Source organism: Peromyscus maniculatus, chromosome 5, assembly GCF_049852395.1.
Source record: "Peromyscus maniculatus bairdii isolate BWxNUB_F1_BW_parent chromosome 5, HU_Pman_BW_mat_3.1, whole genome shotgun sequence".
Lineage (NCBI taxonomy): Eukaryota > Metazoa > Chordata > Mammalia > Rodentia > Cricetidae > Peromyscus > Peromyscus maniculatus.
In genome coordinates, this window is record NC_134856.1 from 130,642,348 (window position 1) to 130,668,617 (window position 26,270).

The 26,270-nt window shown below is 49.9% G+C and overlaps 1 protein-coding gene across 7 annotated transcripts in view; it reads right to left on the reverse strand.

Moving 5' to 3' along the window:
* Fgd3 (FYVE, RhoGEF and PH domain containing 3) overlaps positions 1-26,270 on the reverse strand; it is a 62,456-nt gene that overhangs the window by 6,425 nt on the left and 29,761 nt on the right. For all 7 annotated transcript variants that reach the window (XM_042278446.2, XM_015985912.3, XM_015985913.3 and 4 more), the window contains 12 exons: positions 25,396-25,485; positions 22,839-22,975; positions 20,964-21,120; positions 17,505-17,643; positions 16,814-16,872; positions 15,301-15,447; positions 13,376-13,468; positions 11,628-11,707; positions 9,366-9,396; positions 8,688-8,795; positions 7,337-7,399; positions 1,368-1,490 (listed from right to left, as the gene is read on the reverse strand). In XM_042278446.2, coding sequence (XP_042134380.1) covers positions 1,368-1,490; positions 7,337-7,399; positions 8,688-8,795; positions 9,366-9,396; positions 11,628-11,707; positions 13,376-13,468; positions 15,301-15,447; positions 16,814-16,872; positions 17,505-17,643; positions 20,964-21,120; positions 22,839-22,975; positions 25,396-25,485 — 1,227 coding nt within the window. The remainder of the gene's footprint in view (positions 1-1,367; positions 1,491-7,336; positions 7,400-8,687; positions 8,796-9,365; positions 9,397-11,627; positions 11,708-13,375; positions 13,469-15,300; positions 15,448-16,813; positions 16,873-17,504; positions 17,644-20,963; positions 21,121-22,838; positions 22,976-25,395; positions 25,486-26,270) is intronic.

Here is a 26,270-nt window from a genome sequence, read left to right on the forward strand (position 1 = left end):
TTTATGAAAAGTGAAATCAGAGAACACCAGTTTTCACATCTTCTAAAGTTCTCTCTCTCTCTCTCTCTCTCTCTCTCTCTCTCTCTCTCTCTCTCTCCTCCCACTTCAACTCCTCCTCCACATGCAACTTTGATATCTAAGTCTAAAAATATTTAAACCATCACTTCCTTCTTCAAGGATACTTTGAAGTTTAGTATTAATTAATGGCTCAGTTGCTCATCCTCAGGAGCATGGGCCTTGGGGTTGAGTGAGTAGGATTGGAGCTGGTATATCTGGGGGATACCAGTCAGTGGTGGCCCCTAATTGCATGGCCCCATCAGACTTTCCTCACCATTGGAGCACTCCCATTATGGCCAAGCCTTCCACCTTCTCCTGCCTCCTCAACATCTTCCATAAGGACACTATCATCACCTCTCTATCACAGGACAGAAACACTACATCTTACTCACTCCCAGCTTGGGCACTGAGGCTCCAAGGCTAGCAGTTTTACAGGTGGAAGGAATGTTGTGAGACATCAGAGCCACCCAGAAATTAGCTTTTACTTTAGAGGTTCACACTCAAGAACATCTATATGTAGGGGACAACGTTCTGGGTTAAATGTGAAATGTCTCCTACAGGTTCCTATGTGAGAACACTCGGTGTCTGGTGCTGTTTTGGAAGAGTGTAGAAAACATTGTTAGAGGAAGTGAGTCACTAGGGGAAGGATAGGGCCTAATGTTTGATAGCCCAACCCCACTTCCTGTCCACTTCCTGCTTCCTGACTGCAGATACAACATGACCAGGTACTTCATACCCCTGATAGTCACGGATTGTGTGCCCTCATAGCACATAGTGAGCTAAAACAAAGCCTTCTATTGAGTTGGTTTCTACCAGGTATCACATGTTACAGCAATGAGAAAAGTTATACAGGGTCTGGAGGAGGCAGCCTTGCAGGGGCTGCCATGCGGCTCACAGAGCACGCCAGCTGTGCACATGATGACTCTCCAGAAGTACATACCACCCATGCTAGTAGTACATGCTAGTAGTGCATACTAGTAGTGCATGCTAGTAGCACATGCTAGTAGTGCATGCTAATAGTACATGCTAGTAGTGCATGCTAGTAGTGCATGCTAGTAGTGCATGCTAGTAGTTCATGCTAGTAGTACATGCTAGTAGTGCATGCTAGTAGTGCATGCTAGTAGTACATGCTAGTAGTACATGCTAGTAGTGTATACTAGTAGTGCATGCTAGTAGTGCATGTTAGTAGTGCATGCTAGTAGTACATGCTAGTAGTGCATGCTAGTAGTGGCTGCTGCCCACCCATTAGAACCTGTGAAGGTTCAGTGATTGGCCCCTGTCCAATCCACTCCCCTTTGTCCCGCGCTCACCTCGCCACACAGCTTGCAGCGATACTTCCTCTTGGTGATGGAGTTGAAGGTCTCACCACAGCTCTTACATCCAGGCTTCTCTTTGTCACGTCTTGTTTTAGAGGACAACTTTCTGGACTCGATCTACAAGGAGGCAAGTGGCCATTGTCAGCTTCAGAGTGTGAGCACATGATGACCCACTGTGGGTGGGCGTAGGTGTGGGTGTGTATGTCGGGGGTAGCTAAGGATTCTATGAGTGGCCATGCCCAGAGCAAAAGTGGACATTGTAGACGGGAGCAGGCAGCCCTTCTCCCAGGGACTACCCCAGTGCATCATGCATCACAGCACACACTGCCTGAAGTAAGGTTCCAAGAGGTCAAGACAGCTGGGCCAGTGGCTTTGTCTGGTGTGTCTGAGAAAATATTGTGAGGCGAAGTGGAAGAAAGTAGTGTGTGTGGACAGGAGTCTACACAGATGGCACCTGCTGCCAGAGCCTGGGGTGTCCTTGACTGCATCCCAGAGGGGTCCTGTGACCCCTAGATCCAAGGGTCACTCTTCACCCTGTCACATGCCTAGTCTGTGTGGAGCACTTGGCGACAGGCACAGCATATGCATAGGCACACGTGTGCACCCACGTGCCTGGGTACCAATCCTGCAGAAACAGGCCATGTGAGGAAAACAAGCCAGCCGAGGCCGTGTTCAGACTTGACATCTTGCTGTGTCTCCTGCAGCGCTGCCGCCTGCCATTTTTGTGAGTCCTTGCCCCGAGGACAAAGGTGGAAGATAGTCTTGACCTCCTCCCTCTACAATGTACCTTGTTCTCAGGTCCACTGTCAAGGCTTGGTGCCCAGTCGGTGGCGGGCAGGCATTCCAGACCTGACATGCAAAACCCTCACTCTCAAGGGCTCTGAGTCTTCCTGCATCGAACTGTACCCCTCACCTAGCCTCAGGAACCCCCAGCCCTATATAAGACTTTCCTGCTGTGGCCTCCTCTCAGGAGTGCTGAAGGGTCCAAGTGTTCATGGAGATGGGGGGGGGGGCTAAGGCAGGGAAGAAGCAGCCGAAAGAAGACAGAGGAGCAGGAGGATCAGGCCTGCTCTAGCCCTGCAGCCGCCACCTTCTACACATTCAGAATGTCCATGTTCCTGTTTCCTGTGAGGACTCTAAATGTCAAGGTGCTGGCATTAATTGGTGACCGAATAGCCCTGACATGTGGTGGCTCTTGAGGACCTCAGGCAGAACCCCCAACTCTTAGTCCTACAAGGTAGTTGAGAATGCTGGAGGCTCTGGGGGTCACCAGGGTATGCTAGTGGGGGCACTTGGGGATGGAGGAAAGGCTGAGGTGAGCTGAGATGTGACCAAGAGCTCAGGCTCTGGGACCAATGGGGTTCACACAAAGGGAAGCTCCTGAGGCAAAGAGCTTGAGATGTAGGGACTTAGTAGATTAGATGACAGAAGTCCCCCTTCTTCTTCTTCTTCTTCTTCTTCTTCTTCTTCTTCTTCTTCTTCTTCTTCTTCTTCTTCTTCTTCTTCTTCTTCTTCTTCTTCTTTTCTTCTTCTTTTCTTCTTCTTTTCTTCTTCCTCCTCCTCCTCCTCCTCCTCCTCCTCCTCCTCCTCCTCCTCCTCCTCCTTCTTCTTCTTTCTTTTTGAGACTGGGTTTCTTTGTGTAGCTTTGGTGCCTGTCCTGGATCTTGCTCTGTAGACTAGGCTGGCCTTGAACTCACAGAGATCTGCCTGGCTCTGCTTCCCGAGTGCTGGGATTAAAGGCATGCACCACCACTGCCCGGCTGTCCCTCAGCTTCTTTCATCTAGTAAGCATCACCTGACCAAGACAGGGCTGCCAATCTGTGTGCTCAGACAGGAGCTTTAGCCCCACATGGATCCCATGATACTGAGGTCCACTGTGGCCCACCATTCATGGGACTTGATCTCCAGCCATGCCTGGGACTTGATCTCCAACCATGCCATCCACAACACAAGAGGCCTGGTTGAATTGCTGATCACAGGAGATGAGGCAGCCAAGGCATGATGACACCCATGTATATAGCCAAGGACAGGTTTCCCAACCAAGTATACTTCCTTCATGGATGAGATCATCAGGCAGGGCTGACCAAAGGACCTGGACCAGATTTCCTGTCCAAGTGATGCAGGACAGGAAGTCTAGGTTCAAGACTGCCAGGAAGTAACTGGCAAAGCAGCTCCAGCCAAAAGCATCTACAACATCAACCCAGAAACTGTTCTCCACTGAGGGTCAACAGAGTTTATTTCTTCAGTGTCCCTGCTTTGGAAGGTTAGCTTGGTAGCTAAAGGGACCTCCCAGTAAGAGAGATGTGAGCCCTAGTCAGCAGCCTATATCAAGTCATACGATGACCCAGCAGTCCATTCAGACACAGGCTAAGGACATCAGGTCCTGTTGGAAGTAATTCCAAGAGGAGGTGGCCACGCTCAGCTGAAGCCAAGCCTGGCCCTTCTGCTCCTCTAATGGCAATTCTGTTCTGGAGCTCAATGGCAGATACAGAATAGGGCCTTATGGAGAAAAGGCAGTTCCAGTATCACAGAGACACCATTGCCTTGTGGGTGATCAGGGACAGTGCTTTGATGACACCTTGGATAGGTCTATGTCACTTAGAGTAGGTCTGGAGCTCTGGGGTCAGGGGAAGACTTTCAGATTGTGATGTGTGTGTGTGTGTGTGTGTGTGTGTGTGTGTGTGTGTGTGTGTGTGTGTGTGTGTTTCTGTGAAGAACAACTGGACTTTTACTCTTAACAGAATGAGGAAGTCTTTGAATTCTGCAAGGGTGCTTGCAAAACTTCCCGGATGGGGTTTGGCCTCTCTTAGGAAAGAGGGGCTGACCGAGGATGTACGTCAGAAGACACCTGGGCACAGGACACAAGCCCGGTACATTGAAGGGGTTTGTTTTCCTCTCTAAACATGCCAAGAGGGGGCGTAAGTCTGTCACCCACAGCCAAAACCCTTCTGATTGAAAATGAAGCCTTGCTTTTGAGTGTCTTGTGGGTTTCCTCTGTGGTATACCCTATCAAGTTGTTCAGTGCAGGTCCACAGATGTCTCTGAACCATCCTGAGCTCACCAAAATCTCAGCTCAGCTCAGCTCTGCTCAGCGGAGGAGTCGAGGGGGAAGCCCATGGCCATACTCCACTGGAGTATCTGCTCTTGTGGACCTGTTTGTTGGAGGAAGGGCTGGCCTCCGCTTGGTTCAGTGAGGAGAAGGGACAAGGACATCAGAATTGGACATTGGGCTGCTGTGGGGTGAATGTTGTGAACCTTTAAAAGGCTCTGTCCCGGGGCAGAAGCAGAAAAGCAAGTGGGACAGACGAGGTATCAAGTATGGCCACGGTGCCAGCAGGTATGGTGACCATGTCCTGATCCAGGCAGGTCCTGGGTATGGCTTGAGGCCTTGACTCTGGGGCTCCCAGCTGTCCCTTCCCAGCCAAAGGACATGGGCAACTAGCAAGAACAGCCCATATTAGGTACCCTAGAGCTCTCTTTCTCAGAAGGCAGTAAGGCTGGAGTAGGCAATATTTACCCACAGCTTCAATCCGGAGCCAACTCTACTTTCTTCCAGCTGCATCCAACTAATCTTGGCACTGACCCCCACTTAGCCCCAGCTGTGGGACATCTCACTTGCAAGCACCACCGCTAATGTCCTCAGGGGCATCCTTGGCACCACTGTTCCTATAAACAGTCCGCGTCCCCACCCTGAACCTCTGCCTGCCTGCAGCTCCTGGAGGCTAATGGTTCCCTTTCCAGGGCCTGTGGGCTTAGCCCTAGAGAATGCATAGACAAACTGGTGATTCCCTGGGCCTGGATGCCTGAGGCATCAGCTGGTCACCAGAAATACTTCCACAAGCCCACCCCAGGGCTGAGGACTGGACAGTGCGGAAACAGATGAGTCCAAGACCTCATCAGAGAGATGGTCATGGATAGCTATCCTGGCCAAAAGATGTGGGGCTGGCTTAGGAGCATTCCAGACTCTGAGTTCACGAACTGCTGAGCCTGGCTTGACCAGGTGACTATGCGTCCCTCTGGAAGCTCAACTGTGGTACAGCCATATAAGCATAAGCTTCAGGAAAGAGACTAACAGGATTGCAAGGCTCTGGGTAAGGCCAACCTCATACTCAAGTGTGCACGCGCACGCACGCGCGCACGTGCGCGTGCACACACACTAGCTACTCAGAAGGTTGATACTAGGTACGGTGGTATGACAATGAGCAGTATTTATCAGGAACCCTGGGACAAGCCATGGGGCTTCCTGGAGGAAGGCAGAGCTAACAGTGGGTACAAAGGCCGGAGGCCTGATGGAGCCAGGGGAAGCGAGAACATGGCCAGTGAGTTGCAGGAGGCAGGAACATGCAGATAGTGCAGGAAGCCCCTGGGGTGTCTAAATGTTTGTTTCCCCCTCGGCTGCATGCAACACATTCAGATTTCCTGACTTCCAGTTTCAACAGAGCTCGACTTTGGGGTGCCTGTCTGCTCTGGGAGGCCAGACAGCAGCAGCATTTCAACAAGGGGCTCTCCTCTTGTCTACTTCCTTTTTATTTCAGAGTCTGCCATGTTCTTTCCTCATCATACCTCTGAGATGTTTCAGCCCTCCCTCAAGCCTCACAAGCGTTCTCAGGTTGCCTGACAAATGGCCAGCATGAGCTCACATCTGTGGGGCTTGGGGAAGCTGTGGTCACAAGGAAGGGGAACAGCAATATTCAGCCCACCCCGACAGGCCATGGCTCCATACTGTCTGTGCACTGGACTCACTGTCACACCAGCCCTCCTCTGTTCTCTATCCCAGGCCGCTCCTCCCACACCTGTCCCTCACCTGCTTCAAGGCAGCTCACCTGACTGACCTGAACTTATGTCCTCCTCTTTGTGGGGACAAAACCCCAGCAGTCACAACCTAACAAGGCCATATTTTCAGAGTTCCAGGGCTGAGTCACCAGCTGTTCTGAGCCCCAGCCAGGTAGCTCTTTCCTGTCTACAATGCAAGGAGATCCGGGCTATGCAAGAGCAACTGAGAGATGGAGACAGGCCAAAGAAACAGAGAGACAGAGACAGTGTGAAAGAGAGACACAGAGACAGAATGAGAGACAGAGAAAGAGGGGGAGGTAAAGAGCAGGCACACTGGAAGGGGAGGCAGGTGTGCAGGAGAGAACAAGGGACTGTCCCCGGGGTAGTTTCAAGGGGCCCAGGGAAGAGCCCGTGTCTGGGATGGGCTGGAGACACCTTACCAGTCACTCCCCTAATGCAGTAGTCCATCAGGACCCAGCAAGATGCCAGGCAGAATCATCACCCCAGGCCACAAGTGAAGCTACGACCCAGAGTTGTCCCAACTACTGTTGTCACGGCTGTTTGTGACTGTCAGGCCCCAAAGTGATGACATGGCTCAGTTGTTGGTACTCGAGCCACAGCAAATGTGTGTGTGTGCCTCAGCCTATCATACATCCCAAATTAAAATAAAGACTGCCCCCTCCAAGTTTCCACGGTCAGTCCCTAGCAGACAGGCACAGGAGCCCAGCCGCCTGTCCCTGAGAACACATATGGAGAGAGATGGGGAGTTCACAGCTTCCAGAAAGCCTGCTTGGTATGAGGGACAAACCTGTCTTCACATCACTGGCATAGGGAGCTGGCTCTTCTTTCCTACACATATTGTCAAGGTGAAATTTACACACAGCTAGCTCGTAAGTATTCATACAGAGATCAAATGGTACACATAGTTGTGTAATGCCCACCAACAGACTCCCCACAGCCCCCTCCTCTGGTACTTAGGTCACCAGTACCTTGCCTCAGGCACAGCCTCACATCTGCACACCCAGGCCCCGAGAACACAGGAGAGGACAAACAGCCTCACATCTGCACACCCAGGCCCCGAGAACACAGGAGAGGGCAAACTGACTCTTAGATCCTCACCCTCCAGGATCCTTGGTCTGACCCCTCCCCCACCTCCCACTCCTGCTATTCCCTGGGTGTCAGTCACTCACCCCTGCAGTACCCCCATTGCTGTCGGCTGCCCCTACGGTTTCCACAGAGCTGGCACTCGTGATCTGGAAGAGAACAGAGATCAGTGTGAAGCGGTTTCCCAGTCACATGGCGTGGCTCGTGTAGCAGAAGACATTTCCTCCACCTAACACTTCTATGCATCGAGGGGTAGTGTAAATGAGAGAACTGGTCTAATAAATGCTGGGACTCCAGAAGCCACACCTTCCCTGAACCGAAGACACCTGGGTGTCAGAGGGTGAGGCTGACTTGGCCCACCCTAATCCTGATACTGAAAAATCACACGTTGTGGAAGGGATGAGGTGGTCCCTGAGGATGCTCTCCTCATCCTTGTGGTGTGTGAAGAGAGTCTGCAGGCTTTCTAGTGCTCCAGGCCCAGCTGACTAACAACAGCCAGCTCTGTACCCTTAGTCTCTAAGTCATCGCCCTCAAACAGCTGACAGGCTCTTTCCTTCAAAGAGTGCTAACTTGTCCTCAAAAATATATCCAGGAAAAATGGGAGCAGATTTGATGCAAATAAATAAGGAGCAGGCAGACCCCGAGGACAGGAGGCCAGCCAGACTGAGGAGTTAGGATGGGCCAGCTGTTCCCTCCAGATGCACCAGGTGTGAGCAAAGCAGCCCATGAAGGTGGAGGGAGGGGGTGCAGGAGGGGTGGGCATCACTGTTCCAGGGGGCCTCTTCCCAGGAGCTTTTGCTGTGACCTCTGGTGCAGCCTCTAGGGCCGTCCTCCCACAAGGCAGACATCATCTTCCACGTCGGGTCTGCTCTCTCTAATTCTGGGGAAGCCCCAACATGAGGGACGTCCATATCTATTCCCTGCTCTGCTGTGTCTTCTTAGTGTACCTCTGGGGCCACTCCAAGGGAATGGGGAATCATATGCCCCTGGTTCTGCTGGCAGAGGGCTTGGAGCTGACACCTCAGGGGTCCAGGGGAATTTGGAGAGAAAACATAAGCACAAAAAGACATCCACTAGCTGTTCCAAGTGGAGTGTGTGAGAAAGGCACCAGGACCTGAGGATGCTTGTACCACTGCAGTGGCCTGGGAGTGTCACTCAGCTTCTGAGACTCAGTTCCACAGGAGGAAGATGAGGTCCCTTGGTGCTCATAGCTGCCTTGCTGAAGGCATGGAGATGTCCATCTAGCACTAGAGGAGCACTTCCTCCTCATGGACCCTGACCTGCAAGGCAGCAGGTCCATCAGGTTGCAGCTGTACTTACTGAGTACCCGGGCAAGCAGGGAAATGCGTGTTCATGCTGTCTGCACAATACCTGTAGGCCTCACTCCCTGGCCAAGAGCTGAGTCCCACTTCCCCCGACAACAGGCTGCTGACTCACGGGCTGGTCTGGGGACAGGCTGGGCTCCTCATCCAGGCTACAGGCACCGCCGAAGGCCCTGAAGGTCTCACTCTTCTGTTTGTGCTTCTCCACAGTGGCCTGGATAACCTGGACACACAGCAAAGCCGAAGGGCTGTCAGAGAGCCAGGGAAGGACGCTGGGGGCTCAGGGCCCAGGTGTCCACAGAGCACCCCTGATCATCTTATCCTGGCCGAAGACTCATGCCTTGGAGCCAGGAAGACCAAAGAGACTGGCTCTGGAAAGACAAGACCTAGCCCGAGGTCCCTCCTGGCCCTTTCTGGTTCCTTACTTGTGGGAGAAGGGGCTGAAGGAAATGGACTGAAGGAAATAGACTGAAAGGCTTGTGGTATTTGAAAGCATATGCAGAGGCGCCCCATGGCCACTGTCTCCCTTCAGACATGAGGACAGGCAGGGCTAGTATTAGGAAAGTGTTCCTGGGTCACGTGGTCCAACATGAAACGACCATACTACAATAACATGCGGTGTAAGCCACACATGGTGACGCATGTCTGAAATCCTCAGGAGGGTTGAGGGTTTGAGACCAGTGTTGTTCCCTAATGAAACCTATCCCCCAAACACAAGGGCATTTGCTGAGCAGGCCCCAGGCTCCAGGACAGGGGGGAAAGGCAGAGATAGAACAGACTTGAGAAGCGTCACCTGAATCCATTCTCTCTTCTCTTCTTCTGTCCTACGAAGACAAAATCAGCATTTTATCAGTCCATCCACGGGTACCCACTGTGTGCCTGCCTAGCCACTCACTCACTTGTAACTGCAACTCGAGGCTGGAAAGGTAGTTTCCGTGTGCAGAACATATGTGGCCCGGTGTGGCCAGGCTCATCTTGCAGACCAACAGCTCCCTGGACCCTGGCAGCTGATTACAAAGCTCTTATGCACAGGTGGAGTGTGACAGACTGGGTTTCTAGTGGGAGCTCGAGCTTGGCCTTGGAGGACAGGGTGAGCAGATAGAGCAGACATCCCACATGCTGACCGGTAGTTTCCCCTCAGAGGTCCATCTCACCGAGGCAGCAGCGTGTGTGTGCACAAAAGCCCAAGTATGGGGACTCTGTTCTCAGCACAGTCTGCAGAAATGAGACTCAGACTGTCAACCTGGGACCCTGTTGATGATTTTTTTTAAAAAAATCATTACAGTTTATTTAGATTTTTTTTGTGTGTCTGTGTATGGGTGTTAGTGCTACCTATGGAGGTTTAGAGGACAACTTGCAGGAGCTGGCTTTTTCTTCCTATCATGCAGGCCCCACCAGGAAGGATGGCACTCGAGTCATCAGGCTTGGCAGTGGGGCTTTTACCCATGAAGCCATCTCAATGGTGCCAGTTAAGGATATTGATGGGGACTGTGCTATTCCTGGAAAATGTGTGAGATTATAGGATGAATCCTGACACACTAACTGAAAAAAGCAAGATGAAGGACTGGTGTCCTGGTGAGTGTTTTGTCAAACTGACACAAGGCGGAGTTATTGAGGGAGAGGAACATCAGTTGAGGGAATGTCTCCATCAGACGTCCTGCAGGCAAGTCCTTGGGGGCATTTTCTTGATTAATGACCGATGTGGGAGGGTCCAGCATACTGTGGGTGGTATCACCCCTCTGCAGGCAGCCCTGGGTCATGTAAGAAAGCAAGCTGAGCAAGCCATGGGGAGCAAGCTGGTAAGCAGGTTCCTCTATTTCAGTTCCTGCCCTGACTTCCTTCAGTGGTGGACAGACTGGGGAGTGTAAGTGAAATAAACACTTTTCTCAGTAAGCTGATTTTAGTCATAGTGTTTTATCGCAGCAATAGAAACCCTGACCAAGGGACTGGAGAGATGATGGCTCAGTGGTTAAGAGCACTGGCTGCTCTTCCAGAGGACCTGGGTTCAATTCCCAGCACCCACATGGCAGTTCACAACTGTCTGTAACTCCAGGTCCAAGGGATCTGGCACCCTCATACAGACATGCATGCAGGCAAAACACCAATGCTCACAAAATAAAAATAAATAAATCTTAAAAACACAAAAAAGAGCCGGGCGGTGGTGGCGCACACCTTTAATCCCAGCACTCGGGAGGCAGAGCCAGGTGGATCTCTGTGAGTTCGAGGCCAGCCTGGGCTACCAAGTGAGTTCCAGGAAAGGCGCAAAGCTACACAAGAGAAACCCTATCTCGAAAAACCAAAAAAAAAAAAAAAAAAAAAAAAAAAACAAAAAAAAAAAAACACAAAAAAGAAAGAAACCCTAACCAAGACACATGCTATTTGTTATAGCCACCTTTGTGTGTGTGTGTGTGTGTGTGTGTGTGTGTGTGTGTGTGTGTGTGTGTGTATACATGTTCATGTATGCATGTGTGTAGAGGACAGAGGTTGGTATTGTATGTCTTCCTCCATCACTATCCACCTAACTTTTTTTTCGACACAGGGTTTCTCTGTGTAGCTTTGAAGCCTCTCCTGGAACTTGCTCCATAGACCAGGCTGGCTTCGAACTCACAGAGCTCAGCCTGCCTCTGCCTCCCGAGTGCTGGGATTAAAGGTGTGCACCACCACCACTTGGCTTCCACCTTACTTCTTGATACAGGACTTCTTACTGAACTTGGAGCTCATTAATTCCACTAGGGTGGGCTAGAGAGCAAGCCTCGAGGACCTGCCTGTCTTTGCCTCCACAGGACTGGGGTTAGAGACACATTGCTGTGTCTGGCTTTTTACGTGAGTGCTAGAAATCTAAACTCAGGTCCTCATGCCATGAGGCAAGCATTTTACCCACCTAGATGTCTTCCCATCTTTAATTTAAAAATACACACACACACACACACACACACACACACACACTGTAAGCCAATAAAAACATATTGAAAGATTATCTCATTCAGTAAAAGAAGCCATCTGCTACAATCTCAGGTCTAAGATGTTCATATAGCCGCAGATACTAGTGCCATACCGAGTCTGAAGCTCCAGGGACCTTTTTCTTCCTGTTATGATGAATGTGCGTGCTGCATTTGGTTTCACGACATCTTGCACCTGCACGAACAAAAACACAGAACAGAGCAAACGAATGCAAGTTGTCATTTTAGCTGTTCCTTAACACAGACCCGTGTTCTCTGATTCAGAGGTTTTTATTTTATTTATTTTTCCTGTGAAAGTGTCAGGGTGACCCCATGGGCTCTCAGGTCTACAAAATGGGGATGTTGAAGCTCAGGGGGAGGGAGGGCAGACCACTGGTCTTGCCCACACAGAGCTGGGCCTCAGTCTCTGTGTTTAGACAGCTGCTTGGGAACTACACCTGTCCGTCAGGCCTCCTTTAGCAGCTGTTTGTCCCCAGGCAGCCCTGGCCAAGTCTTTCCCTTCCAGCATGTGGAACTTTACCCCCCAGCACAGCTGCACCCCCTTGGGAGGGATGCAAACCTTAGAAGAGCCTTGCCTCTGTCCCTTAGAAGGTGCTTGGCCTGCATGGGCAGGTGCCCTGTGAGTTTAAAGGAGTGCACCCAGACAGAGTGGATGGAGTAGCGTCATTTCCTTGGAGGTCTCAGATTTCACCCTCTTCCATCAGCAGAAAACCACAGAAGCACAGTTGCTCCTGGCAGCTCTTGGGCTGGTCTCTGTAAGAGCCCCTGACCTCAGTCAGCCCAGTTGGAGGCACCACAGATAGGCAGACCTGGACCCAGCCAGAAACCTCTGGACCTTCTCACTACATGTTGAAAATGATATTAACATATAAAAGCCACTAAAACAGGACTGGTTTTTAAAGACTTATTTATGTGTGTGTCTATGTGCCGTTATGTACCCAAGTACAGGTGCCCGAGGAGGACAGAGGGAGAAATTGGATCCCTTGGAGCTGGAGTTACAGGCAGTTGTGAGCCACTCCATTTGGGTGCTGGGAACTGATGTTGGGTCTTTTGAAAGACGAGACTACTGAGTCATCTCTCCAGCCCCAGGACCAATTTCTCATAGAGCAACACTGCAAACGTGGTTTCTTCTAACTATGGAAGAAGCAAGTTTTTGTTTTGTTTTGTTTTGTTTTTCCTGTAGCTAGTCACGGCTTGTAATTATTTCTTAACACGGATCCAGAGAATTCCAAGGGAATTTCTATGGAGTAGATAGCTGTTTAATCAAATCTTTGCTTTTTCAGATAGTTAGATTCATTTAATTAGAAAATATTTTTGGAGCAATTATTAATTCAAATCTCTCTCAGGGGCAGATAGAATCCATATCAGCCCTGAATGTCATGACTTTTGGATCAAGGCAAGAAAAGACAGAAAGACTTTGAGATAGTTCAGGGAATGAGACAAGTAGGCCCACACCCCATTCTGAATTCGTGACCTGAGTTTCACTCCTGGATCTGTAATTGGGGTCCTGAGTCCTGTCCTCACAAAGTGACAGCCTATCTTGTGTCTATGTGACCCCCATGGCTGTGAACTTTAGTTCCAGTTTCCTGTTCCCTTCAGCATGAGACCATGAGGGACCTGACAGGAAGTAGAATCCAAGACCTTGGGGAACACTGCCCACAAGGCTAGTATACCAGGACCAAGATGTTATCTCAGAAACCCTGAGTCACAGAAGTGAGCATCAAAGCCTAGCATCCCCATCCCTGTTGTACCCCTTCCAGGGCATAAGACGGTAGGGAGGGGGGGAGGGAGGGAGGGAGGGAGGGAGGGAGGGAGGGAGGGAGGGAGGGAGGGACCCACCCACCTGGAGGTCAGAGATGTCCATTTTCTCCCGTACACTGAACTTCTGGCCCATGAGCCTTAGTTTGGGTACACAGTAGAGTATCACATTGTTGAACTGCAAGAAAGATGTCATGGGGAGAGATAGTTAGAGGGAGCTCCTCACAGGGACCCATATAAGTATTCTTTAATGTCTTAAAGTTATATATATATATATATATATAAAATATGTAAGTATATATCTATTTATTTAAAGATGCACACATGCCTCTAAGAGGACCAAGCAGACGCCATTACAGGCTGCTCAGTCTTCTCTTAGAGATCAGGCCTCAATTTTAGTTTCCTGAGACTGAGCAAGCAGTTTCTGAGGAAGAGCCATGAACAAAAAGGACAATCAATTTCCAACACCCCTGACAGCAAGGATGAGGAGGCCTGCTATGTGCAGTACCAGGCCTGAGCCAGCCCCCACAGTCAGCGCATACTAGGCCAGCCAGCCTGAGCCACAACAGCTCAAGATGATAACCAAATAAGGACAAAGCCTGGGACTTATCCAGGCCTGCTCCAAAATAGAAAAACTGGAGCCCTAGTCAGCCTCTGACTAGCCCTAGCCATTAGAACGTACTAATATGATTGCTACTTGCTTAGATAAATGATCTAATTGCCTTAGCTATGCTTAAAAGGAGCCTGAGAACTCCTCCCAGGGTCATCGCTCTTTTGCCTTTGTGTGGGATGGACAGCCCCAGCATGCTGGTAATAGATGCTCTTGTTGATTGCATACATGGCTGGTGGTCTTTTATGGGACTTCTCCAGGACCCTAACATTAAACACAACATTCAAAAGGCAGATTCTGAGCCTGTAATGGACAGCAATGGCCTCACTAAATACCAGAGACTAACAAACAAAAAGCCCAGTTTCAGGAAAGGGTTACTTCTTTTGGAGTTGTTGACCAGTGAGGTCCCATAAACCCCCACACAGTGCAGGCTCCTGCTGATGCCCTTGGTTCCCCTCAAGAACTTGATGAAAACTCTACTGCTGAAAACACCACATACTTGAGTCACAAAACATGGAGAAATCAAGTCAGGACTGGCCTGGAAGCTTCATACTACTGGATACCTTCTATAGGGCTGAAAATGCTATGCCAGAGGAGAGATGTAAGCATCAATCATACCCAGCTAAGAACCCTGTGAGCTACAATAACAACTGGCCTGGCAAGACATGCCTACTGGTACAATAGTGGCATGAATTCGTGGGAGTAACCAATCACTTTCTGATTGGATTTAAGGCTCCCTCCACAAGATGAAACCCATACCTTGCGTTATTAGGCAATAACCTGTGGCTAGATATGTCACAGGCCTTAGGTTACAAAAAAAAAGAAACTTTCAAAGACACAGCTACCAATTTAAGAATAGATGCGGGGCTACAGGCAGAAGGCAGTGTGATAGGGTGCTTGCCTAGCAAAGGTAATGCCTTAGGAGGAAGCAAGAAGAAAGAGGAAGAGGAGGAGGAAGGAGAAGAGGAAGAGGCAGTAGGGGAGAAGAGAAGCAGTTATAGAAAAAGGAAAAGAAGATCGTGTCTCTTCCTATATGTCAGGTGCTTGAGTGGTTCCCTCACCATAACTCCTTCCTCTCTTCTCCTCTCTGTAAACCAGAGTTTAGTTCTGGGACAGATGGGATCTTGATGTTTGGCTACAGTCTTTACATTTCTGGTTTCTGGAGACTCTTTAATTGTAGCTGAGATAGACCAAAGAAAACAGAAATGCTGGATATAAGGGACATCAATATTAGATACTTGTGGAAACCAGGGCAGAGCCATGGACAAGAGATAGCCCAGCAAACTATCAGAGGAGGCCACAGAATAACCTCCTCCTTGGGCTTCTAAGTCTTGCTGGTACTGCCCAGAGCCTGAGAAGGCAGATGGGGGATTCTGTAACTGGGATTCAGCCTGACTCACCAAGAAGAGGTGTCGCTCCTGAGTGGTGCCATTCTTGGCTGACAATTTCTGGATGTTGCCCTCCTTGATCAGCTCATTGGCTGGGTTGACGATGTCCTCTTCCCCACCCAGCTGCTCATACACCTCCAGGAGCTTATGCATTTTCTCCTGCAAGAGACAGGAATTCCGCTCAGGCAGCTGCAAAGGCCTAGGGAACTGCTTTGTACCCAGAGGTGAGCAAAGCCATGCTCTGCAACTGCCACCCGGGTCCGTTGTAGCAATGAAATGGCTGCCATGGAAAAGGGAAGGACACATAGGATGACATTTGAGCTGAATATCAAAGGGTGACTAGAAACTCATCGTCCAGAGAATGATAAATCACACGCCTCTGTTGCTATGTACCAGAGACTGTTCTACACCATCCACATTTTAGTCATTTAATTCTGACACAAACTCTATGAGGTGAGTGGCATCGTTATCCCCAGTTTTCAGACAAGGACATTGAGGAATGCAGGAGTCAGTTGAGTGGCTATGACCCAGACTGGGCCAATCTACACATCACATTCCTCAGGCCTGGTTAGGAAGTCACAAGGCACAGAGGTACAATGGGGACAAGGTTAACAGCTCATGGCTCTAACTCCTGGTTAGAATTCAATACTATTCAAAGTAGAATTGATCCTGTAGGGACTTAGACAATACCAACAAGGGCTGGGCCAGGACCTGCTAGGCCTCAGATGTCCTGCCCTTGGACTTGTAATTCCGATCTGTGTACCTAGAAGTGGCAGATCAGGCTGGCCCCTCTGTCTCTTGTGTGGACACTGTAGATGGTAGTGGGTCAAACAGGGTACCTGGGACCCTGGAGGGCAGGGAAGAACCTATGACCTTGCAGGAGCTGGCAGGTATTTGGAAGAGTCAGGTGAAGTCATGGCCTGTCCTGGCTTGCATTGGGAAGGTGGGTGTGGTAGTTTGAATGTAATTGCCTCCCCCACCTCCCCATAAGCTCATAGGGAGTGGCACTATTAGGAGATGTAGCTTTGTTGGAGTGGGTGTGGCCTTGTTGGAAGAAGTGTGTCACTGTGGGGGCGGGCACTGAGGTCTCCTTTGCTCAAACTTTGTTCCGTGTGACACTGAGACTTCTGATCAAGATGTAGCCCCCACCGTGTCTGCCTGCTCCCCACCGTGCTCCCCACCACGATGACAATGGACTGAACCTCTGAAACTGTAGGCCAGCCCCAATTAAATGTTTTCCTTATAAGAGTTGCCATGGTCATGGTGTCTCTTCACAGCAATAGAAACCCTAACTAAGACAGTGGACATATGCCTACCTGGTTTGTACAGAGAGAGGCTGAGCATGCACTTGGTATTACTAGGGGGTGCTAGGATGTGTACCTGGTACGTCCTGGGGAGACTGGGTATATATGTGCTCACTGATGGGGCCACCGGGAATCAGGGCTGAAGGTGCTTACTTATATGGGTCACCCACCCCCCACTCTCCCTGCATATGCTTTGTGTCCCTACAGCAGTCTGAACTCACCATCTTCCGAATGGCAGCATTGGAATGGTCAGCAGCTGTGGAGATGAGCTCCAGGGACCCTGAATAAGGAGAACCGAGTGAGCCTGGGCACGTGGTAACTTCACGAGTTCGCGCTGGAGAGGCTGACACTGAGAATGTAGGCATGGCTTCCAGTGGGAGGCCTTGTTCCTGCACTTGGCCTTGCTCAGGGTGCCCAGACCGCTCCAGAGGTCTGGCCCAGAAGACACAAAGCCCAGAGCCACTTGCTGAGCCTGCTGGGGCCAACACAAGTGGGACCCTTGACTCGCTTGCACAGTTCCCAGTTCTGTGCTGCCCACCAGTTGCACTGGCCATGACTCTTGAAATAAGAATGCCCTCACTATGGGACCCGTTGCTCTGAATGGAGTCAGCGTTTGGCAATGTCTTCCCCAGAGATAGCATCATTTCATGGGATAGGAAAAGACTAAATCACTTTGCTGCTAGTTTTCTCTCTCTCTCTCTCTCTCTCTCTCTCTCTCTCTCTCTCTCTCTCTCTCTCTCTCTCTCTCTCTCTCTCTCTCTCCATATATATATATATAGACAGACAGATAGGATTAGATACACACATATCCCTCCCCTCCCCCCCCCCCTCTGCCTTTCTCTGTGTGTCTCAGCCCAGGGTTCTCAGCTCCTCCAGAGATTCCCCCTCAGCCTCGAAGCCACCTCCACTTACTCTCAGCATCCTTCCGGTCTGGGGCATCCCTGGGGAGCCTCTTCAGGTAGTCTTTGAGCAGCAGCTCATAGCGGGGCACCCTCTGCACAGGCTCCAGCATGTGGTGCTGCAGCGTCAAGTTCCCGCACACCTCCTGCTTCTGGGGAACAGAGAACACACACGGGGTCACCAGTCTAGCCCCCGCTTCTGGCACTACAGGCCCTGCAGGTTCCCTGGAGCTGCCTGCTCTTCAAGACACAATTGGCACAGACCACACTTTATGGCTAGAGAAACTGAGGCTGGAAGGTGCCCCGTGATGGAAGGAGAACTGGAACTTTCTGGGTGGGTAGCTCTGGATTGAAGAAAACAGGTGCCAGAGCAATGCCTCCCCCGACAAAAGTGATCCCCACTCCTACCCGACCCTCCTCACACTCAGGGGGAGGTCATCTTGCCTAGCTGCCTTGAGGCTGATGAGAGTCCCCGCATAATAAAGGGAGGAGAGAGCAGGTGGGTGCAGGGAAGCCTAGCCCTGCATTGTCCCCCCTCTCCACTCCTCCCCTCCTCCCTCCAGATCACAGCTCCCCCTCCGCCACACTTCCATGCCTTCTTGGTGCTGGCAGCCGGAGTCCGCACCCTTGACCCTGCCCACAGGCCTATCCACGAAGACTGCTGGCACACTATGGCCTCTTCGCTCACACTGGGCTCTCCTGCCATGCTGCCTGGTTCATCTGTCTCCGCCATGTGGACAGCGGGGAGGGCCTGTTGTCTCTCCCCCTGCCCACTGCCCTGCCCTGCCCCTCGCACCTTCAGGGCCCCAGCTACCCACATCTTCCTCAGGCCTCAGTACAAAACTTCTGGTAGAGATGGGCTTAAAACTCTTTTGGGTGCAACAGGTTCTGGGGATCCGAACTCAGGTCCCTGTGCTTAACATAACACTTTACCCACCAAGCCATCTTCTCAGCCCCTAAAACAATTAAGGCTTTTTTTTTTTTGAGTGGGGGGAGGGCAGTTGGTTTGGTTTTGGTTGTTGTTAACTTTTTCAAGACAAGAGTTTTCTGTGTAGTGCTGGATGGCCTGGCCTTGAACTCAGAGATCCACTTACTTCTGCCTCTGAGTGCTGGGATTAAAGGTGTGTGCCTCCATATGCCTGTCTTTTTTAAATGAAGGTTGCAATTATGAAAAGAAAATCTGAGTATTGGTGCTGGAAAGATAGCTCAAAGGTTAAGAGCACTTCCTGCTCTTGCAGAAAACCCGGGTTCAGTCCTAGCAACTACATGGCTAATGACCGTCTGTAACCCTAGTTTCAGGGTGTCTGACATCCTCTTCTGACCTCTTTGAGAGCCAGACATGCATAGGGTTCACAGACATACATACAGGCAAAATACTCACATAAAATAAAACTTAAAAAAAAATCTAAAAAAAAAGTCTGAGTGTCATGTGCTTGCTTGTGATCCCAGTGCTGGGGAGACAGAGATAAGCAAATACCATTGGCCAGCCTGCTAATGAGTTCTGGGTTCAGTGAGAGACCCTGCCTCAAAACATAAGGTGGGGAGTGATAGAAGACAATTAACCTCAGCTGACCTCTGACCTCCACGTGCACATACAAGCATACCCCCCCCACACACACACATAATTATTTCAAGCAAGAAGCAAGGGAAGATGAGGAATGGATATTCATAGGGCTTCAAAGTACCTCCCTGCTAGAAACTTACGAATAGAGAGAGAGAGGGAAAAAAAAAAAAAGCTTTGCTCCAGTGACTCTCACACAGAGGCACAGCCCAAATTGAATCACGGAAAAACCGCAGATAAACCCAAGCCAAGAGACATCCAATTCCCTCAAGAGGACAAGGACAGAGCCTGTCCTAGAGGGCAGGACTCAGTCTGATAATGAGAGCAGTGTGTGGTCCTTCTTTGGCTTGTGAACCACAAAGAGAAAAAAAGCAGAGAAAACTTAGAAGTGCATCCTTGGGATGGCTGGTGACTGCGCAAGCTGTGAGGAGACACAGTGCCGTGACAGCCACGTGAGGACCTTGATTTCAGTGATCACTGTGTGTGAGGGAGACACTCTGCTTCACACTTAGGGATGAACCTTCAGTACCATCTGCAGATGAGTTTCAAAAGACAATAACCATCATGTGTGCTTAGAGATCATGGTAAATAGCACAGAATGTCTGTAATGTCTGTAAGTTTGTCCTTCTGTGGTCAGGCCTGAGTATGGTGTGTGCATGCATATCTCTGGCTGAAAACTGAGCTTCTTCGAGGCTTGCTGATCAGCCCCAGAATGTACCTGCCTCATGACTCTACCCTCAGCCCCTGGCACAAAGGTTCAGACACATGCCACCATGTCTGCCTTTACATGGTGCTAGAGATCCAGACAGGTTCTCGGCTCTTTCTCTAGCCTTAAGTTGGTCATTTTACAAACTTTTGGTAAATGTTTGGAATTTTTTAAGGCTTATAATTTGTAATATGCTTTGGATCAAGCAAAGAATTCTCCAGAGACCAAGGGAAATCTGATGGTTATTTGATCCCATTTTGTTCAGGTCAAGACTTCTTGACCTTGGTCATGGACATTTGCATAGGAGAATTTGCAGTTGTGAGCTATCCTGTACATTGTAGATCTGCCCCAGATTCTACCCTCCAGATACCAGAAGCCACATCGGTGTCAGCAGACACAGTCCGGGCCAAGGGGCAGAACCATGGCTGTGTCTAGCGGGAAGTATCCCCAGACAGTCTTCACTGTTCAGGGACAACACAGTGCTGAGGCAGTCAATGCAGACAATTGTCATCCCAATCCTGGAGGTGTCTGGTCACCTGAGGAACTGCTGGATCCAAAGGCCTGGTCTGCCCTGTGTGGACAGGGACAGTGGCCTGTGCTCAGGATGAACACTGTCTTGCTCTCTCGGGAGGGAGATGCATATGAGCTCACAGTACAGATGAGTCTTGTACCACACACTTATGTGAGAATGTAGTGTCACAGCTTCTTCAGAGGGCTGGGATGGGGGAATGTTGTAGCTGCTCAAGCATAAGGACCTGAATTCAACCCCAGAACCCATGTAGAAAAGCCAGGCACGTTGATACAGGCCTGTGATCCCAGCACTGCAGAATCCAGGTGTGTTGGTACACATTTGCAATCCCAGCACTCAGGAGGTGAAGGCAGAAAGTTTGAAGTTCAAGGTCATTCTTGGCTTCATAGAGAGTTAAGTTGGTCAGGTCGAGAGGCCTTGTTTTGTTGAGGAGGAATTTTTTGTTTGTTTTTGTTTGTTTGTTTTTGTTTTGGATATGGTCTTAGCATGTAGTGCTATCTGGCCTAAAATTTGCTATGTAAACCAGGGTGGCCGCAAACTCACCAAGATTCACCTGCTTCTGTCTCCTGAGTGCTGAGATTAGAGGCACGTGCCTGGCCTGAGACCCTGTCTTAAAAAATCTTTATGGAATTAAAAAAAAAAAAAGTGTGTATATCATACCCCTTCAGCCACCAACCTGGATGCTGTGGATGACGTCCTTAAACTGCGGAGAGCGCTGGGTCCATGTGCTCACCAGCCCCATCGCCCTGTCAAAGTTCTTGACGTACTCGCCGTACATCTTCAGGAACGGAGCCAGTTTCTGCAGGATGTCTCCAAGTCGAGGGTTTGTGTCCCTGAGTGGAGAAGCATGGCCATCGGATGAACAGTCGTCTAGGTGGAACAGTGCTGACGAGCAGTGCTCTGAGGGTAAGCATGCTGGCCAGCCTCTCTGAGCGTGTTTCCTCCCACATTGTGGAGTAGAAAATAGTGTTGCTAGACATTAGGAGAGGGTTTCTCTAAATACTTCAACAGCACCGGTGAGGCCCGGAGCCCAAAGACAGGGTCTTAGCAATGGTGCTGCCCCTGAGTGGTGGGCCAGTCAGTGAAGTGCTATTCTAAATGAGCACAGATTAGAAAGGACGGATCTATGCACTGCCACCAAAGCCACAGAGAGAAGCGGACTTTGCAAGACCAACAGCAAAAACTTTAGTGCGCTGAGTGAACAAATAAATTCTAGGAAGCAAATATTATGATAGTAGTTGTGCAGTTATGGCCTCTGCATTAAAACATCTCCTCCAGAAAAGGGGGAGGGCGGTCCTTAAGACTCAGGCAGTAAAACTTAACCAGACTCAGGAAGTGACCAAAGCTTCAGGAAGCTCCTGAAACTTACACGATTCAGAAGATCTCACCCCAAGGTCATAAAAGCGGTAGCAATTGCTTGGGAGAGACTTTTCATTCGGCCAAGCTGCCATCAAGCTGTGGGGGAGCTTCAGGAATGCAGCTTTCATGAGACCTTCCCTGCTGCAGACACCTTGAAGTCACCCATGCTCCCATAAGTAACCCCAATAAACTCACTGCTCCAACTAAGCTGGGTTTGGGTGGCATCCCCTTTTTAATTTTTTTAAAAAAATTTTTGGTCTATCATTGGTGCCCTATCTTGGGTAAACAGATGTTGTTCACATCTCCACAGGAAAAATCAACACAGTAATTTTTGATCTTAGAACTCTCTTTTGAGGATTTATCCTTAGTAATTACCAAAACCAAAGGGGAATAAAAGCACAGGCAGAAAGCCACCACTTGGTACTCCTGTGAAACTGTGCACAAAGTTTTGATTTTACAAAATTAATCAACAAGAGGCCCTGTATCATCATCATTACAGGACTGTGGAGACACTGTGTGCACACATAGGGATTCCAGAGCGTGGAAGGAGAAAGCTTGTGCTGCAGACATGGACTTTGTCCCCCGAAGTCCACGGCCAGCTCTAAACACCTTCAGGACACAGTACAGCCTGCCCTGCCGCTTCTGAAGATTCACAAAATGGCCCATCCACACACTGAGACAAAGATGACAAGACACACCCCCAACCACCCAAGGCAGAGTCAGGAGACATGAGGGGCATGCCAGCCCTGCAAAGGAAAGGAGGCAAACTTCACACCTCCCAAAATGCAGGCGGTGCATGGTTAAAACTGGTCGGCCTCTCTCGTGGCATCGCATTGACTGTGGCTTGCAGCTTTCTCTAAAGACAGGCAGAAGCTGAGGGCCACAGAAAGCAAAGGACTGGAACCACTCTTGAGGAGAAAGTCCTTTTTAAAAGCAAAGGTAGAAACAGGCTGAGAGGGAAAATAAAACCACCAGGAATGTTCACTGTGCTGCTTCCAGAGGTCAGATCTCATCCCGATCCACAAGCTTAGAGACCCCCCAAGGCCCAGTCACAGCCACCACCCCGGAAGAGGTGGTGCTGGGGTTGGAACCAGAATCTCAGGGAAGGAAGGCACCCAGGCCTCCATGAGACAGCCCCCCACCCCAAGAACCTGGTTTAGAGGCCCTGTGGGTGGCCATGGACCACACTCACCACTCCTCTGTGATCCTCTTCTGCAACTCGGGCAGGAGGAAGTGCCCGTGGAAACGGTAGATGGAAGAGATGTTAGAGAAAACGCCCGTGGTGACTTCTGGAGGGATCCCCGCTTCTGTCAGCTTGGTGCAGAAGACCTGAGAAGTCACAGAGAAGCCCACAATGGCCACCGTGAGCCAGCCAGACACCTGCCACAGGAGTGTGCTCTTGGGTTCCTCTTTTTTTATCTGACCTCGAACTCAGAGATCTGCCTGCCTCTGCCTCCCAAGTGCTGGGATTAAAGGCGTGCACCACCATCACCTGGCTTTTTTTTTTAATTAAAATTTTTTTTTTAAATTAGGTGACACACTTTTAATCCCAGCACTTTGGAAACAGAGGAAGGTAGATCTCTGTGAGTTTGAGGCCAGCCTTATCTACAGTGCAAGTTTCAGGACGGCCAGGGCTACTCAAAGAAACCCTGTCTTGAAAACAAAGCAAACAAAAAAATTTACTCTGTGTGTGTGTGTGTTGCATGCAGTGCACACATCTGTGTGTATGTATATGCAGAGGCCCGAGGAAGACATCAGTGTCTTGCTGTCAGTCCCCAGGGCATTCTCTTGAGCTGGGTCTAGAGGCAGGTTAGCAGCCAGCGAACCCCAGCAGTCCCCCCCCCATCTTTGCACTCCATGCTGCTGGGGTGACAGATGTGTGTGCACTTTGTTTATGTTTATTTTATGCTTACAAATGCTTTGTCTGAGTTATGTCTATGCACCTGTGTGCCTTGTGCCTCGGAGCCTCTGGAACTAGAATTACAGATGGCTCTAAGGCCTTACATTGGTGCTAGGGACCAGACCCAGGTCCTCTGGAAGAGCAACCGTTGCCCCCAACTGCTGAGCCATCACTCCAGCCCCCAAGTGTGCACTTTTTACGTGGGTGCTGGGATTCAAACACAGGGCTTCATGCTTGCATAGTAAACACTCTGTGATGGCTGTTACGCCAACTTCACACAGGCTAGAGTCATCCAAAAGGAGGGACCTCTGTTGAGAAAATGCCTCCATACGATCCTGCTGTGGGGGCATTTTCTTAGTTAGTGATTGATGGGAGAGTGCCCAGCCCATTGTAGGTGGTGCCGTCCCTGGGCTGTTGGTCCTGGGTGCTCTTAAGAAAGCAGACTGAGCCGGGCGTTGGTGGCGCACGCCTTTAATCCCAGCACTTGGGAGGCAGAGTCAGGTGGATCTCTGTGAGTTCGAGGCCAGCCTGGGCTACCAAGTGAGCTCCAGGAAAGGCGCAAAGCTACACAGAGAAACCCTGTCTCGAAAAACCAAAAAAAAAAAAAAAAAAAAAAAAAGAAAGCAGACTGAGTAAGTTTGATGAGCAAGCTGGAATCAGCACTCCTCCATGGCCTTTGCATTCAGCTCCTGCCTCCACGTTCCTGCCCTGGTTGAATTTCTCCACCTTCCTTCAATGATGGTCTATGATGCAGAAGCATAAGGCAAATAAACCCTTTCCTTTCCAGCTTGCTTTCGGTCACGGTGTTTCAAAACAACAATAGTAACTCTAACCAAGGCACACTCTTACCTGCTGAGCCATCTCTCTAGCCCCATTTACGTTTCCCTGATGAATGTCAGAACCAGAATCCCCCAGCTTTAAGTCTACCGAAAGCTTGCTTACAGCTGAGGATCAGGGTTAAGTAGGAGCAGTGTGTGTGTGTGTGTGTGTGTGTGTGTGTGTGTGTGTGTGTGTGTGTGTGGTGGGGGGATAGGGTGTGACATCTTTCATCATCACCCTCTCAGGAGTAGAAGGAGATCTCCTCTGGCTTGGGAGGCACAGGCAGGGGCCACACCCTGTGCAGACCTTGTTTTCCTGGGTGCTGTATTTTCTGTGCTAAGGATCTTCTTCCCATTTCCTCATGGGCAGGGATGCATAGCCCCCACTGGCCCAGCTACGGATGTTTTGTGTGTGTACATGTGTGCACGTCCATGAGAGTGCAGATGCACATGGGCATAGATGTGTGCATGCCGTGGAGCTTAGAGGACAATTTCAGATGTCATTCCTCAGGCATCATTCATCTTGTTTGGGGGGGGGGTTTGTTTATTTGTTTGTTTTGACAAGGTCTTTTCACTAAACTTAAACTTGCCGAGTAGGTAAGACTAGACTGTCTGGCCAGCAAGCTCACGGTATCTCTCTGTCTCCACCTCCCCAGTGCTGGGATTATAAGCATTAGCCATCATTCTTAGCCTAGCATTTTTACATGAGTTCTAAAAAGCAAACTCAAGCCCTTGTGCCTGCAAGGCAAGCACTTTACTAACTGAGGCATCTCCTCAGACCCCAACATCCTTCGTGTGTTCAAATCATGCATTCTCCATGAAGAAATGTCCCCCACAGTGAACACACTGAGCTGCTGCCCCAGAGCCACAAGCACTGGGAACAAAAACATCTGTTTTCGGCCAGACTTCACTTTATCTGAATTTTAGTACTTGTCTTTCGTACTCTAAGCATGATACCCAAACAACGTGAAGGGATCTGTAGTCTGAATTCTGGGCGTGGAGAGAAGGGGATTCCCAGCCCTCCGGGCTACCTGGTCCAGCAAGTGCAGACGCTTCACGTAGGCTTCCTCGGTGTGCAGGAGCTCCTGGGCAATGTGCAGCAGCTTCTGTGGTTCCGAGCGCTGCAGAAAGAAGGGAGCCACTTACTTGGGGGTGGGGGCGGTGCACCGAACAAGGCTACCCACAATACATCAGGATGCCCAGGGTGCAGAGAGAGCAGAAAGAGGCTCCTGAGTCTCAGATGTGGTACTTGGTTCTCTTAGATGCTATTTGTGTGGAGAGTTCTAGAAAAAGCACAGCAGTTTCTGCCAGTCTCTCCAAAGCTTCTTCAGTCCAGATGGGACTGGAAATGTTTCTGGACCTCTAACTAGGGAGCAGCCATAGCAACCACATCAAAATCCAATGTATAGCTGGAGTGCCGCTCAGTGAGAGAAAATTTGCCTACCCATGCACAAAACCTGGGGTTCCATCACTAGCACACACACACACACACACACACACACACACACACACACACACAATCGTATCTGCCCTACTGTATTGTAGAATATTTAACTATGTAAAGGTGTGTTACATTTGTTTATGCAGAATGTTAGTTTAATTGTGTAAAGATGTGTTTCATTTATTTCTGCTGCATTTGTTTCACCTTGCCTGACTAAGGCACCTGATTGGTCTAAAAGAAGGAGGAGAGAACATGGGAGAAATGCAGGGACACTCCTAGGGCCAGAAGCCAGCCAGCTGCCAGCCAGCCATGGAGACAGCAGGAAAGAAAGATATACAGAAAGAAACAAAGGTAAAAAAGTCCCAAGGCAAAATGTTGATAAAGAGAAACAGATGAAAATAAGAGCTAAGCTAAGGCCGAGCTTTCAAAACTAACAATAAGTCTCTGTGTCGTGATTTGGGAGCT